At 31.5% G+C, this 14141-nt stretch overlaps 1 protein-coding gene across 1 annotated transcript in view; it reads left to right on the top strand.

Moving 5' to 3' along the window:
• Positions 1-6960: 6960 nt before the first annotated feature.
• The window catches only part of LOC108375519 (uncharacterized), a gene marked incomplete at its 3' end in the record, with an annotated part of 18251 nt that continues 11070 nt past the window's right edge, over positions 6961-14141 (top strand). Inside the window, exons 1-2 of the mRNA XM_017631659.1 lie at positions 6961-7068; positions 9674-9932. Of these exons, the coding sequence (XP_017487148.1) occupies positions 9881-9932 (52 nt within the window). The remainder of the gene's footprint in view (positions 7069-9673; positions 9933-14141) is intronic.

Raw genomic sequence — 14141 nt, 5'->3', positions numbered from 1 at the left:
GTAAGATAGGCGGTATTGCAAAAACATCGACGATTTATAATTGAGAAGTCGCCGTAATATAAATTTAATTTTGATTCTTATCATCGGTGCGAGTGCATTGACCAACGTATCGACTTTTTAGAGACATGCAACTTTTGAATTGAAATCAACAAAGTCGGACATATGCACATTGCGTCACGTACGTACATACATACATATGTACTTACTATGCGTGTACATTAGGGTGGTTCAAAATAAAGTAAAGTCGGAAATTCCATGCCACCCCCCTAGGATTGTTCTGTGCCGAAAAAATATACCCTGTTTTTATATTTTGCAATCAAAAAATATTTAGAGGTCGCTCAAAGCGCTCAAAGTTTTCCTTGTACTTTATATGTATGAAAAAAAAAAATAAAAACTTCGTAGAAATGTCGGGAATTCTTGAAAATCTTCAGCAGAATTCCACTAATAATACATAATAGTTTATTTGAATTTTCTAATATCAACAATTTTTTATGGGTCCCCCAGTGCACCAGTGAATTTTCTTTGGGGTTTTTGGGGGACCTATGTATAAAAAAGTCAATATTAAAATTAATTATTATCGGAAGTCTCTTGAAGAGAAAAATATACAATTTCTGCGTGATAGTGCCTTTACCCATATAAAATACAAGGACAACTTTGAGCGCTTTGTGCGACTTTAAAATATTTTTTGATGCCAAATCAAACAAAAAAAAACGTAGGTAAATGCTTTTCGGTATAAAACAATCCTAGGGCGTGAGAGCATTAAAATTTTAACTTTATATTTTCACATACATTTTGAACCACCCTAATATATGTGCTAAATGTCAATTAAAAAAAATGAAGATGTGCGTTATTTCATTTTAGTTAATGTCACTGCTTGACCTAACATAAATTTTCGTGCACAAAGGCCGTGGGAGTTTACTAATACATATATTATTACATATGTATGTATGTATGTAAATCAGTTTGGAGGTTTAGGTGTTCGGTATACGATTTAGCATGGGCGATCATTCATTTGAGCTCAGCAGGAACGAGACCGATCTGATGGGTATTTGATTTGTGAACATTTTCAATTACAACATACGAACTCTTCAATTAATGAGTTCAATTAAATCAAGACTTGCTACCGGTTTCATGTTTTCTTATTGACCGTGATTGCTTATTGTTCGGAGCTTGTAGCAGCGTTTTTTTACTTTACTTGAACCTGTGATCTTATTGTTTCTTCTGTTTGCGCTTCGTGTGAGTGCCCGTAAATTGTGTACATATCTACATTCCTACATATTTACATACATAAGTGCAGCGCTGCCGTTTTGCTTAAATTTAAGCAAATTTTATTCATTTTTTCCTGCCCTTTAAAATGTTAGATTTTCCTTCGTTTTGCAAAATTTTTCGATTAAAATATAAGTTTTAATAATTTTCCTCAAAAATTCATAGTCAGAAGAGTTACCATCTCAATAAATTTTTCAAATTTATTTTAGGAAGGCTGTCATCCATAGTTTGCCTTTATTTACTTACTTTTTATTTCTATAACCTATTTACCAAGCTTGGTAAGAAAAGCCCAAGTACGGCTTTATTTAAACAACTAATTACCTCCAAGTATTTTTCGTTGTATTAAGCCCCGTTTAATAAGTTTCCTAATTTTAGCGGGATTTGGTAAATTTTTTGAACGATTTTGGTAAATCATATTTTTCGGCCGCGGAAAGACTGCATATGTATACAGACATACTTATGTGCACGCATCTACTCAATTACCTTATGTGCGATTTTTATTACTTTCACAGACATTTGTGGCTTTTTCAAGAAATTTCATTTTTCCTCTTCTTATTAACAAGTGTCATTATTGGCATATACTATTTGTGCATATGTGTTACATACATAAAGTATGCACATATGGATGCACACTAGGGTGGTCCAAATTTTTTTCCATCCTCTCCCCAGAAAATTGTAAAAAATAAATATTTTTTGATCAAATAAAAATATTTCCATTCATAAATCTTCAAACAATAAAATTATGGTGTATATTTAAATTTATAATTTAACTTACTATCTTTTCATAAACGATATTCTCATACCTTCTAAATATACAAAATTTTGTTCTTTTATTTTAGAGTTAAATTTGCATCATAATTCTATTGGTGGTTTTTTTATTCGATCAAAATTTGTGTATTTTTTTGCACCACCCTAATGTACACGTATGTTTATCGGTCCCTTAATCTCACGTCTTTAAACGAGCCTTAAGCATCGGGAATTATAAGTAGCTGGATTCAAAGTTTTCAAATCGTCACTAGGACCGAATTTAATTTCATATGCATGTCTAGTAAGAAGGCCCCTCCATTTTAGGATTGACATGAATGTAAAATTTTTGCATTTGACCCCTGTAAACGCTACGGTCCTGAACGTACCACAGATTCCTTAAAATTTCAGAGTTCGCTAGAGTCGTATCCAGCACCCTAGGTTTTGTTTTGTTCTAAAGTTTTTTTTTTCTAAATAATAGCGAAAATTGTGACGTTCCCCGATGGGGCATCTCTGAATGCGAATCCGAGGTCTGTTGGCCACCATCACGTCAGGTTCGAGGTCATTTGAAGGTTAAGAAGGGAAAAATTAATTAAATAAACCTTAAAATTCATATATGTACATATATGGGGTTTTCGACTCACTGAACCCGAATCCGAGATCCGTTAACCTCAACTAGGAAAAAAAATTATTCAATAAAATTAAAAATTAATTTTTTTGTTTTTGTTGGCGCTGAATCCGAATGTGTGTGATTCTTCAAGGTCATCTAGAGGTCATGCCAAGGTCATCTCAGGGTCAAATTCAGAAAAATTTTATTGAATTTTTCCCTACTTGACCTTCAGATCACCTCGAACCTGATGTGATGGAGACTAACATACCTCGGATTTGTTATTAAATAGTTAGTGAAAAACATGCATTTTTGAAAGCATAAGTAAAATGTAATTTTATTAGATTTCAAAATTGTTGAAACCATTTCTGCCAAATTTTGCCAAAAATCAATTGACGTATTTTTATCATTTAACACCTAGACTACAAACGCACAGAAAATTTTTGCCACATTTTGCCAACTTTGTTTAATATTTGAATTCAAGAGGACCCTAATTTTTACTATGTTCCATTAAAATTCAATAAATTTTTAAATTAGAAAGCCTGGAAGCATCATTTAAAAATTTTTGAAACCTGTTTTCAGATTCGTAATCAGCTACCATAAAACTCCTAAATACAACAATTCCAAGAGAATTCGATAAATTTTTAAAAATTTGTCTACATTATTTATTATTTTATTATTAAACTACCCCATAAGCCAATAGATACGAAGTTGTGTACAAATACATCAACGCGAATCTGTTAAAATAGTTTTGTCCCGCTAGATTCGCTATTGAGACCACTGTGTGGCGCCCTGGAATATGTATGCATGTATTTTTTTTTGTGACGGATTTTTGCACGTTTTCCATATAAGCATCAGTTTATTATGAAATTAAAATGTTGAAGACCGTTCGCAGCAAAGTGCCAAAAATAAAAGCCAGTTTTCATAAAATGCACTTATTTTATAAAAAAAAAACGAAAAATAGTAAAAAAAATCTTAAAAATCAACACGCATTGCCGCTTGAAACTACACTTCATGAGACTAAAATGGTATGGGCTATAAAACTGCATACACAAAAAATGTTATAAAAATTCAGACTATAAAGCTCGAAATTTTGATGAATTTTCCAAAACTTTGCATAAAGCTTGAAACACTTATTTAGTACATGGTTTTGGCTAAAGCTTGGACAATATTTTTATAGAAAAATAACAAAATAAAAATTTAGCTTGAAAAACGCTGTGAATATTAAAAAAAATCAACACGTGAACACTTGTGTGTATGTGTATTTAATTTTAGAAAAAGTCATATTAATGTACATACTTACATATATGTTCAATTTCAAAAGGACTGATGTTATTAATTGCAAGAAACTGTGAAATGGCTACACAGTTCATCTTATCTTTACATACAAACTTATATACAGATCAGATTACAAGGTAAATGCTAAGCGAAAGCTGTGCGTGATGAAATTCGCGTAGCAAAATACATAAATATTTATGTATGTACATATGTACGTATGTACATCTCGAAATATATATACGCACATATAGCGCGGTTATGTCCTAGGTTGGTCGATCAAAATATCAGTTAGTCGCTTGCAGTTTATGCGGGATTGAATGAATAAAAAAACGAATGAATGAACCTTTAATTTTTTTTTAAATATAATATAAAAAATTATAGCAACTATGTATGGCATGCGTTTGCAATATGTGATAACACATCCGGTACTGCCTAACGAATATGTAAACGAAAACGTTTGTTCCGAACGTTCAGAATGTATAACGAAATGCAGTCAACAAGCTTTATAACTAGGCATACGGCAAAATTTATTACATTTATTTATTTTTTTTTTGTAATGTTAATTGTTGTGGGCTTTTTAAATAAAATTAAATTCTTAAAGTTAAAACTAACTGTGCTATAATGAAATAAATAACGCGAAATAAAATAAAACCAAAGATGAAATAAAAAATCTAAGTAAAAAACAAATAATTTTTAAGCAAAAAATAATTAAATTTTCATTAAGAGTACCGGATCTATACTAAATTAGTACCACCTCTCCTTAAAAAAATAGAGAAATCGACGAATATTCCGTCGAACTGTTAACCTCCCCCTTTTTGGAAAACGGTTAATAAATATATAATAAACAAAATTTGTTTGCAACCGCTCGAACCGAGCATCGAACCTGGATCCTACGAAATTTTAGTACGCAGCTACCACCATTCGCCTTCCGGCTGGCGGTTTTGGTCAGTGTTGTCACCGAAAATTCCCCTGCTCTGCATTAATTTTAAGATTAAGATTAGCTGCAGGGCTTAATGCGGATCAACTGCAGTTAATTTCCGAGTTAATTCCGAATTAACGAGGTGATCCAAATCAACGCTGCCGTCTGTCTATGTTTTTACTATACATGCAGATACTTTTCCAGTGAAAATTATCCACTAAAAAATTTGTGGATTAAAAAAAAAGCGCAATACTTTTTTTTATCCATCTCAGCTAAGGGTACCTCCATATAATTGGCGATTTCAGATTAGCTGCATATTTTGACTGATTACACAGTTCGACAACTTTTTTAATTTTTTTACCACCTGACTCAAAGACATCGTATCTTGAAGATTTGTTGGTGCTGAATGCAAATATGATCGCAGAATTGCTCTACCACGTGGGATATCCCAACCTCAAAGTGCCAAAAACATGGTTTTTGGCGATATTTGAGGTTATATTCTGAAAACAACAAATTTGTTTCTACTTAGGGCATCATTTAGCATTACTCTTCCCCTTGAAAATTCATTTTCTTTTGTTGCGATTCGATTTTTCTTTCTCGAGATATATATACCGGTTTTAATGAGCAGTACTTCGGTATTACTTAAATAGTAAACACGAGTCATCATGGCATGTGTAGAGGCTGTTGTTCAATCGTTATGAAATCGAAAAAGTTTTGTGTATTGATTTATACTTGTAAACATTGTTTATTTTTTTACTTTTGTTAAATACAAACTGTTATGAAAAAAAGTATCCTTTGATTCAAAAAAATTTTGTGCTTTTGGTGTGGTAAAACGGTTTTTTCCAAGTTTTGGTGCTTTTTGAAACTCAAATGCTGGCAACACTGTTTTTCATGAATAATACAGATGCGATCATCCAATTAGCAACGAAATTCAAAATGATATTGTCATTTAAAATATAATTCAATCTATAACAGAAACTACAATTATAAAAGTTTAAAAGCTTGCACAAATTGAAAAAAAAAAATTAATCAAACTTTAAAAAATTGTCATACAAATTTTAAAATTTTTAATAAGAATATTTAGAAAATTTTCGGGTATGCAGTTTTTGTAGCCCATTCAAAAGAAGTATCGGAAAGTGCAAGTTTCAAGTGGTTAAAAAATTACCGTTGATTTTTTAGATTATTTTTTGATATATTTTTTTTTATATGAAAAAAAAACAGCAAAACCCTCCATAAAAAATTCTGAAAAATTCCGTTATATGGGAAGTGGGCGTGGTTACGCTCCGATTTCGTCCATTTTCAATACCAACCTACCTTGGCTAAAGAGAAATCTACATACATGCCAAATTTCGTTGAGATATCGCAATTTTTGACGGACGGACGGACGGATAGACAGTCACCGCTTAATCGATTTCTCTTTTCATTCTGATCATTTATGTATACATTTGTCTATATCTATCTCGATTCGTTTTGGCTGTCACAATCAACCGTTATGTGAACAAAGTGCGCTCGAGAATAAAAATATAAAAGATTTACTGGGCTATGAGATGTTGCAAAATTATAGATTTTTCTTACTGATCGTTAACTGGCCGGGAGTCCATCTTTTTAAATTAGACGTACATGTTTTTACTACGGATTCGCATTTTGAGAAAAAAAATACGTCACTCTTGTTTGAAACTTTTTTCTCGGAAGTGCCTTTTTCAAGCACTAAATGGCCTTCGAACTTTAACTCGTCCAGATCCGTGCAAAACCTCTATGTACACTAGAGGGACGCTAAAACGACACAAAAAAACGCCGAGATACGTAAACTTAATTTTGAGTCGTACATTACGTTTTTATAGATCAGGTTATATTGCATGATATTTTCATTTTAAGTTTGCGTAGAGAATGAACAAAGATTAAAATATTAATATGAAAAATGTTACGGTAGGTGTTAATATGTATTACCTAAATAGAAATTTCGTAAACATTTTCTTACATACATACATATATTTATAAATCGATTGATTTGAGGGAAAATTTGAAAATGATAACAAAAAAAAAACGGCCAAATAAAAATCATCCCGATCAGCCTAGTGATTGCCGTTTAATGATAACCGCACTTGCTCAGTTAGCTGTGCGAGCTTCTGAGCTTGTCTTGCTGGGGCGGGCTTGGTCATTCTAGAACGTGACTCCACTTAAAGCGGGTGTGCCATCGTACCTAATTGTACGCAATCAACGCGATATTCAGCTGCTGAATAGCGCGCGTGTGTAGGTGTGTTCTGTACACTTGTTTAGCATTTAGGAATTGACAAGTTCGCTTCAACGCATCTGGCGCGAAATTTAATTAAAAGGAAAAAAATATTTTAATAAAAACAAACATAATAAGAAACAAACAAATGATTAAAAAATAAATAAATACATAAGTAAATACACACATGTATGTATGCAAAATAATGCAAGCAGTTGAAAAAAAATGAGTGATAGTGTTAATAAATGTAGAACATCATCTAGTTAACATGTTTAAATATCTTTTTTATTAAAAACGTATGACTTAACTAAATATGCACTTATTCATTTGCTTTAAAAGTGGTGTTGTTGTAGTTTATGACGACTATGACTATGTATGTTTGCATTTTTATTACTATTTAATTGATGTTTGTCAAAGTTTCCCAACAATGATAAGCATTCATATTGCGCTCGTATGCAACAAGTGGCTGATTTTTTTATTTTTTTTTTTAACTATAAAGCCATCAGAGTTAAGGGATATGTAAAAAATCATAAAACGGCAGTTAATCTTAATTGCAGCGAATTTTCGTTGCACACCCACGTGAAAATCTCATATAGAAGCCATATCAGCTGTGCATATGTATGTAGAGGACGGTTGCATACAGCAAGAGATCGTTTTTATATTGCAAAATACAGACATACATCTGCACATATGTATACAGGTACATAAATGTGTGGGTTTAAAAGTGCAATGAGTGAAATTTTTTATGAAAAAATAAATCTTGATAATTTGAAAGATCTCTGACAAATATACAGGGCAATACTGGCAACTATCTTTCGACTCACCACAGTATTTCGTTAGACAATTGTCAATTTTAGCAAATATTTTGAAAGCTCTTTACTGTCTTACGGAAGATTAATCGAAATATCACCTTTTAAAAATTACATAAAATTAGCTTTTTATAACAATAAAAACTAATAAATAAAAGAAAAAAAGTAATTAACAAAAGAAAAAAAATAAATTAAGGCAAAAATATATAATAAATATTTTTAAATATTAAAATAAATTAAAAAATATATGTTTTTTTTCCTTTTAAAATAATAACAACTAAAAGTTAAGTTAGAAAAAGATGAATCAAACAATAAGAAAATGAATAGTACTTAAAAATTAAAAAAAAAATATTTATATTTTTAAAGCAGAATCTTGAAATTAATTTAAAAAAAACAAACTTTATCAAAAAAGAAGAAGCAAATAAAATACGTTTCTAAATTTAAAAATATTTTTCTTTCTTAAAGAGTAAAATCTAAAAATTAAAAGAAGGAAAAAAAAAAACAAATAAGATCCTAAAAATTAGATGAAGTAAAACCAAAATATTTTTCTTTATAAAATAATAAATTAGGAAAAAAAAAAATAAGTTTCTAAAAATTAAATTAAATTAAATAAAAAAAAAATTTTTATTGTTTTAACAAGATAAAACCTAACTATTAAATTAAAAACGAAGGAAATGTAGATTAAAAAAGAAAAAAATTCCGTTGCCTGCGCTTTGTTCACTCGGTCATTGAGGCTTTTGAAGCAGTGCGAGCTAAATGATATACAAGTTCTTTTTCTAAAATAGATGAGTGGTGAATGAGAGAGCTCTTTAAAGACTTTTGTGCTAGAGTAACAAAAGTCTTTTGAACTATCGTGGCCATCTGTCTTTCATTTGTCCTACAAAAGACGTTTAACTATCTTAGCCAGAATTGCGCTGATAGTTTTGTATGGATTCCCAGGCGCTGAACACCGTTAGGAGACTCAAATGAGTGATTTCTCAGTACCAAAAAGCTCTCTCAGACCATCCGCAAAGACTCAGTGCGAACTCCCAAATGCGTTTATGATTTTTTATAAAACACTACTTAAATCAACCAAAGATAAACTGGACGGAGTGTTTTTTGGGTGTGCTACGATAATAGACCGAAAAGGAAACTTACGGTTTCTCAAAATGCTCCTAATTTTTTTAATAGGTACTTTTTAAGTATCTAGGTATTCGAATTTTTATTCATCATTTATTTTTATTGAAACATTAAATTAAATAAAATGGTTCAACTTATGATTGAATAGCAATACTAGTCCAAAGGGAAAAATAATGAAACAAAAATGAGTTAGAATTTCATAACTCATGGAACTGTTGAGTCATAGTAAAAATTATTATTGTAATCAGAGCTTTGGATACAAGTGATTCAGTGCGGGTTTGAGTAATTGTCTGAAGCCGTTGTTTGAAACTAATACACCTAACTAAATGCCTACATACCTGCATATACATACATACATACATATGTACACGTAGATATTGACTTGGGGAATCCGCACTCTTCGGGAAATCTACATTCAAGCAACTCACATATCCGAACATCGGTTAAATACGCTGGATTTTTTTTTTGTCGGTGAGATGACTGTCCGTCCGACCGCTTAGTTCTGATCTTTTAGCCGGTTCTGCTGCTGTTCGCATTTCAGTCGCGGAGTGTTATTATCGTGTGTCGCACGTAACTTAAATTTTATGTGTTAAGCAAAAATTCTTAAAGCGTTTAGTTTCGGCTAGATAAATCAAATATTTTTTTTTTTTGCAAACAGAATTAAATATAAATATAAATTTGGTTTCATTCAACTCAATCAGTGTTGTAGTTGGTGGCTCATTAATTACGGAAGTGAAGACAACGAGGCAAAGCGAAATAAACGTAAAAGTAAAAGTAACAATACAAAAATCACTAAAAAAAACAGCTAAGACCAGCAAAATTTTGCCGATACTAGCTACAACAACTGTTAAGCTATTAATCAAATTTAATAAAGGAAACAACAACAACAACAGCTAACATTTGCAAAGATGACAATGTACGCCAAACAAAATCGAAAATCTATTTTTAATTTAATCATGGGTGAGTATCTGATTTGGAAATTGCAAACGCTCACAGATTATTTATTATCAACCATAATTACATATTATGGTGATTACATTTCTTCCAAAAAAATGTTGCCCTTCCCCGGTGCAAAATGTGTTTGATGTGTTACACTCAACCCTGTAAAAATGCATGTTTTGCCTTCACAATGTTGTAATTTTAAACAACTACCTGATTTTCAGGGCAACTATCTCCCCTGACTAGGTTTCACAGGGCAGGGCCTTCTTTGCCTTATAAGAGTTTGAAATTTTAAGAAACGAACACAACATTTTCTCACCCTTTGCCTTTAATTTCGATCACGAAATGAGAAAGGGGCAATCAAAAGGCGACATTTTTTGCTAGAAACAAAATCACCATTAGTTAAGCTCATACTTAAATTTGCACTTGCATGTAAAATCCCTTTAATCTTTGTAACTACCTGGTTTCTCAACTGAAAAGTGTTGATACTTGGCGTCAATCAAAAAAAAAAAAAATACCCAACTAATTAACCATAATCAGTACTTACTTAGGGTCGGTTGTTCAATGTCTGGTTATCACTACCTCGCAGTTAAACATTAAATGAGTACATACATATGTATGTATGTTGCCGCCCTGGGGCAATGGAAAGTGGAGGCGCAAACCGATTTTCGCATTTTATTAAGATAGAAAAATAGTATGTACTCAAACATTTTTTTTTGTACGAAGCTTTTATTAATAAAAATATCAATTAGTGATATTCAGTGGCGCAAACTGATGGTCGGGAAAAATTTATATCCGCAAAATCTTTATAAAAATAAATGAAATGAGATAAAATTTTCCAAAAAAAAAAAGAGGACGCAGATCGATCCGTTGGTCAATTTCTTTGTTGGTTTTAATAGCGAAAATCCGCGGGAAAATCTATTTTAAACACAGAAAGTTAAACACGAATAATCGAACAGCTCGAAATTCAACTACATATGTACATATGTATAAAAACTAGAACAACATATCCAGCCAGCAAAAAAACTTACATTTTACGAACATTATGGGCTGGTTTCTCCAACTCTACTTAACTTAGGTTAGCCACTTTTTGGACTTAAGTCAAAAGTTAACCTACGTTTTACACAGCTTATTCATGACTAAGTCAAGAAAATTGGCTTAACTAAGTTAAGTTGAGATGGAGAAACCAGCCCTATGTTTCACGAGGGATTCTCGATCGGGGAAAAGTTTGAGAATGGCTCGTAAACGATAAAACAAAAACAAAATAAAAGAAATTGTAGCAATTTGTCAGCACAAGAAAAAATTGGCATTCTGTTGGAAATTTTTCTTGAACCACAATATTTTATAATATATAATATTCGCATACGAATGCTCTTTTGATCCGTTTACGACTTTTCGTAGGCGATCGACAATTTCAAGCGATAAAGTACTCGAAAACGAATCGTAAACGGCTATCATAAACGACATTTTAGCCCGTTTTTCTTCGAGAAAATATCGAGTTTTCAGTGTGTTTACGATATTTTTGCTGGCTGGGTAAAGATTTAACATTTTTATGTACAGTGGCGGGCAAATGAAAGGGTAAGCGACGTTCGAACAAGTTTTGACTATTTTTTTGGTTGTTTATTTAATGTTTATTATTATTTTTTAAATGAAAGTGTTGCTTACAGATATTTTTTATCGTGAAGTTATTCTTTTTCATGTATGTGTAATATATATCTATCTATCTATACTTCTATATATAGTAATTATATAAGGGGATGGCCCATTTCTTTGTAACAGGTAATCTCGCGAACCGCTGGTCCGATTTTCATGAAATTTTTTTACATTAATAACTTTCAGCAACCGCAATGTCAAAATTTACTTTTTTTCCGGGAGTTGGACCAGCGTCCGATCTTTTCGGAAAAATTGTATTTATGGTTCGATTTGTCTAACATTTGGTGCGTAGGTACCCTTTTGTCTAGAATAATATATAGGATACTTTTTTCGGGTAGGTAGACCAGAGACCGATCTATTCGAAAAAATCGTATTTATGGTGCGATTTGTTTAATATGGAGTGAAATACGCAGTTAGCGAAAACATAAAAAATCGTTTTTGATATTTTTTTGGCCTAATAAAAAATTGTTGAATATGAAAACAAAAATAACGTAAAAAATCTGTACTGCCAAAAAATCTGTATACGTAAGCTTTACTGGGCTATTGTATTAATGTATAATACATTTTTAAAATAGCGGTAAATTTTGAGATAAAACAAAATTTTAAAAAAATTTTACCATTTTCCTAAGTTGTGCTAAGGATTTATGAAGTTTCTGTTGAATGTTCGTATTATATATATCAATTTTGGGAGATCGAGTTATTTTTTGACGATTTCTTTCTGCATCGATTATTTTTATTTCGATTCGAATCGATTCCAAAATAAATTTTTTTTATTTTCATCTGGCATCTCTATTTTATACAAGCAAAATCCAACATAAAAAATTCCATAACTGTATACATATAATAAAACCGTCCAGAAAAAATCTCAAAATTTAAAGTCCAAACGATAAAAACTGAAGTGTTTTTATTTACAAAAAGCCACCTGCCGTTACTCGTATTTCAAATGTAATTCTTTTATTGCTGTCTTGTGTGGTGAAATCTCCGTGTAAATTGCTTAATTTTTTGGAGATATACCGTAGAGATACCAAATGCTTCACTTATGATAAGATAATACTTAAGTAGTTATCAAAAAAAAAAAATTACAATATCAAAAAAAATATTTTATTTAGTTATAGTGGTTAAGTATTTACGTCAACATTGACTGTTCAGGTCATCTTCTACCTCAAATTTTGCGGCACAAAAGCTACTTTTTACTGCGTATCGTAAGACCAATAGGAACTAATGACTAAGTGTTCAAAGCAGTGGCGGAGCCAGCGGAGGGTCCGTCACTGACTGACACGTAGTTTAACACCCAAAACTCCACCTACCCCCCAGAATCCGCCACTGATTCAGAGATAATTGATAAGGAATGGTTGAGCGTTTTATTTTACCCTATATGAGTACAGAGATTTTGGTATCTTCAGAATTTTATGGGACGTACCGTCGGAGCTCTGTTTTGCTAAAAAGAATGTTTGTCATTAAGCAAAACCGAGTGAGGAATTAAACGATATAAAAGCATAATGCCCTACATTGCATTCCAAAAGACGCACTAGAGTGCACATTTTTTACTGGGAGTGTGATGTAAGTGTAGGGCTGCCAGATATCTCTATTGCCAAACCGGGACACTTTAGGGAGGGCCTCTCGCTCCCTTCTCTTTCATTTCGACGTGCGAAAGGATGTAGTGAAATTTTATTTTGACAGACAAAAACAAAAACATAAAAACATGAGATCATGAGATCATTACAACGTACGCCAACAAAACAAAACAACTTATCACAACTAAAGCACAGAGAATTTTTCACAATGCATGAACCTTTTTTTATTCTTTACAAAATTACAGTTTATACTAAACATATGAAAAAACATAAAAATAAAATTGTTAAACTTTTTGCTAAACTCGGGAAAATTAAATAAATTTGCATACAAATTTTCAACATTCTAATCAGACTATTTATAAAAATTTTTTAAATGAAGTTTTGCAGCCCATTCAATTTTAGTTAATTTTTGGTATTGTTTTTACTGAAAGTTTCTTCCATACAAACTATGTTCGATAATTATTTTTATATGGAAGACACTGTCAACAAAAAAAAAAATAAATGCTACAAATCAACGAAATCTGCTGGCAACTTCAGACTTGCTTTATTAATTGGCTCAAAAGCTACATTTTCAAAATTTGTCTAAAAGATCAGATTAGAAATTGTGATCTGATGAAAGAGCCTCCGAGCCAATAATTTTTCACGGCACTGTACTTATAAGTACTCTAGGTTTCATGAAAGAATTAAATTTCTAGATAACATAAAAATATCAGTCATATTTTTCGTTGCTGTGAACTTGTTTCAAAACTTCTGTCTTTTCCTTAATATAATTGTAAAACTCTGTGCACGTCATTTTGAACGTATTTAGGTACATATACTAATCATCAACTATTGCTTGTGCAAAGTTCAACTATCTCGAAATGTGACTATTTCACAAATTAAACCGGTGCACTGAGAGAAAGAAGTTTTGAATTAAAAAGCGTGCTAGATTAAAACAAGTAAGAAAGTCTAAGTTCGGGCGGAGCCGAACATTAAATACCCGGCGCAAGTATTAAATATATGT

This window comes from Rhagoletis zephyria, unplaced genomic scaffold, assembly GCF_001687245.7.
Source record: "Rhagoletis zephyria isolate East Lansing unplaced genomic scaffold, Rhagoletis_zephyria_1.1 Rzeph_scaffold_09036, whole genome shotgun sequence".
Taxonomy (NCBI): Eukaryota; Metazoa; Arthropoda; class Insecta; order Diptera; family Tephritidae; genus Rhagoletis; species Rhagoletis zephyria.
This window is presented reverse-complemented; position numbering and strand designations above follow the sequence as displayed.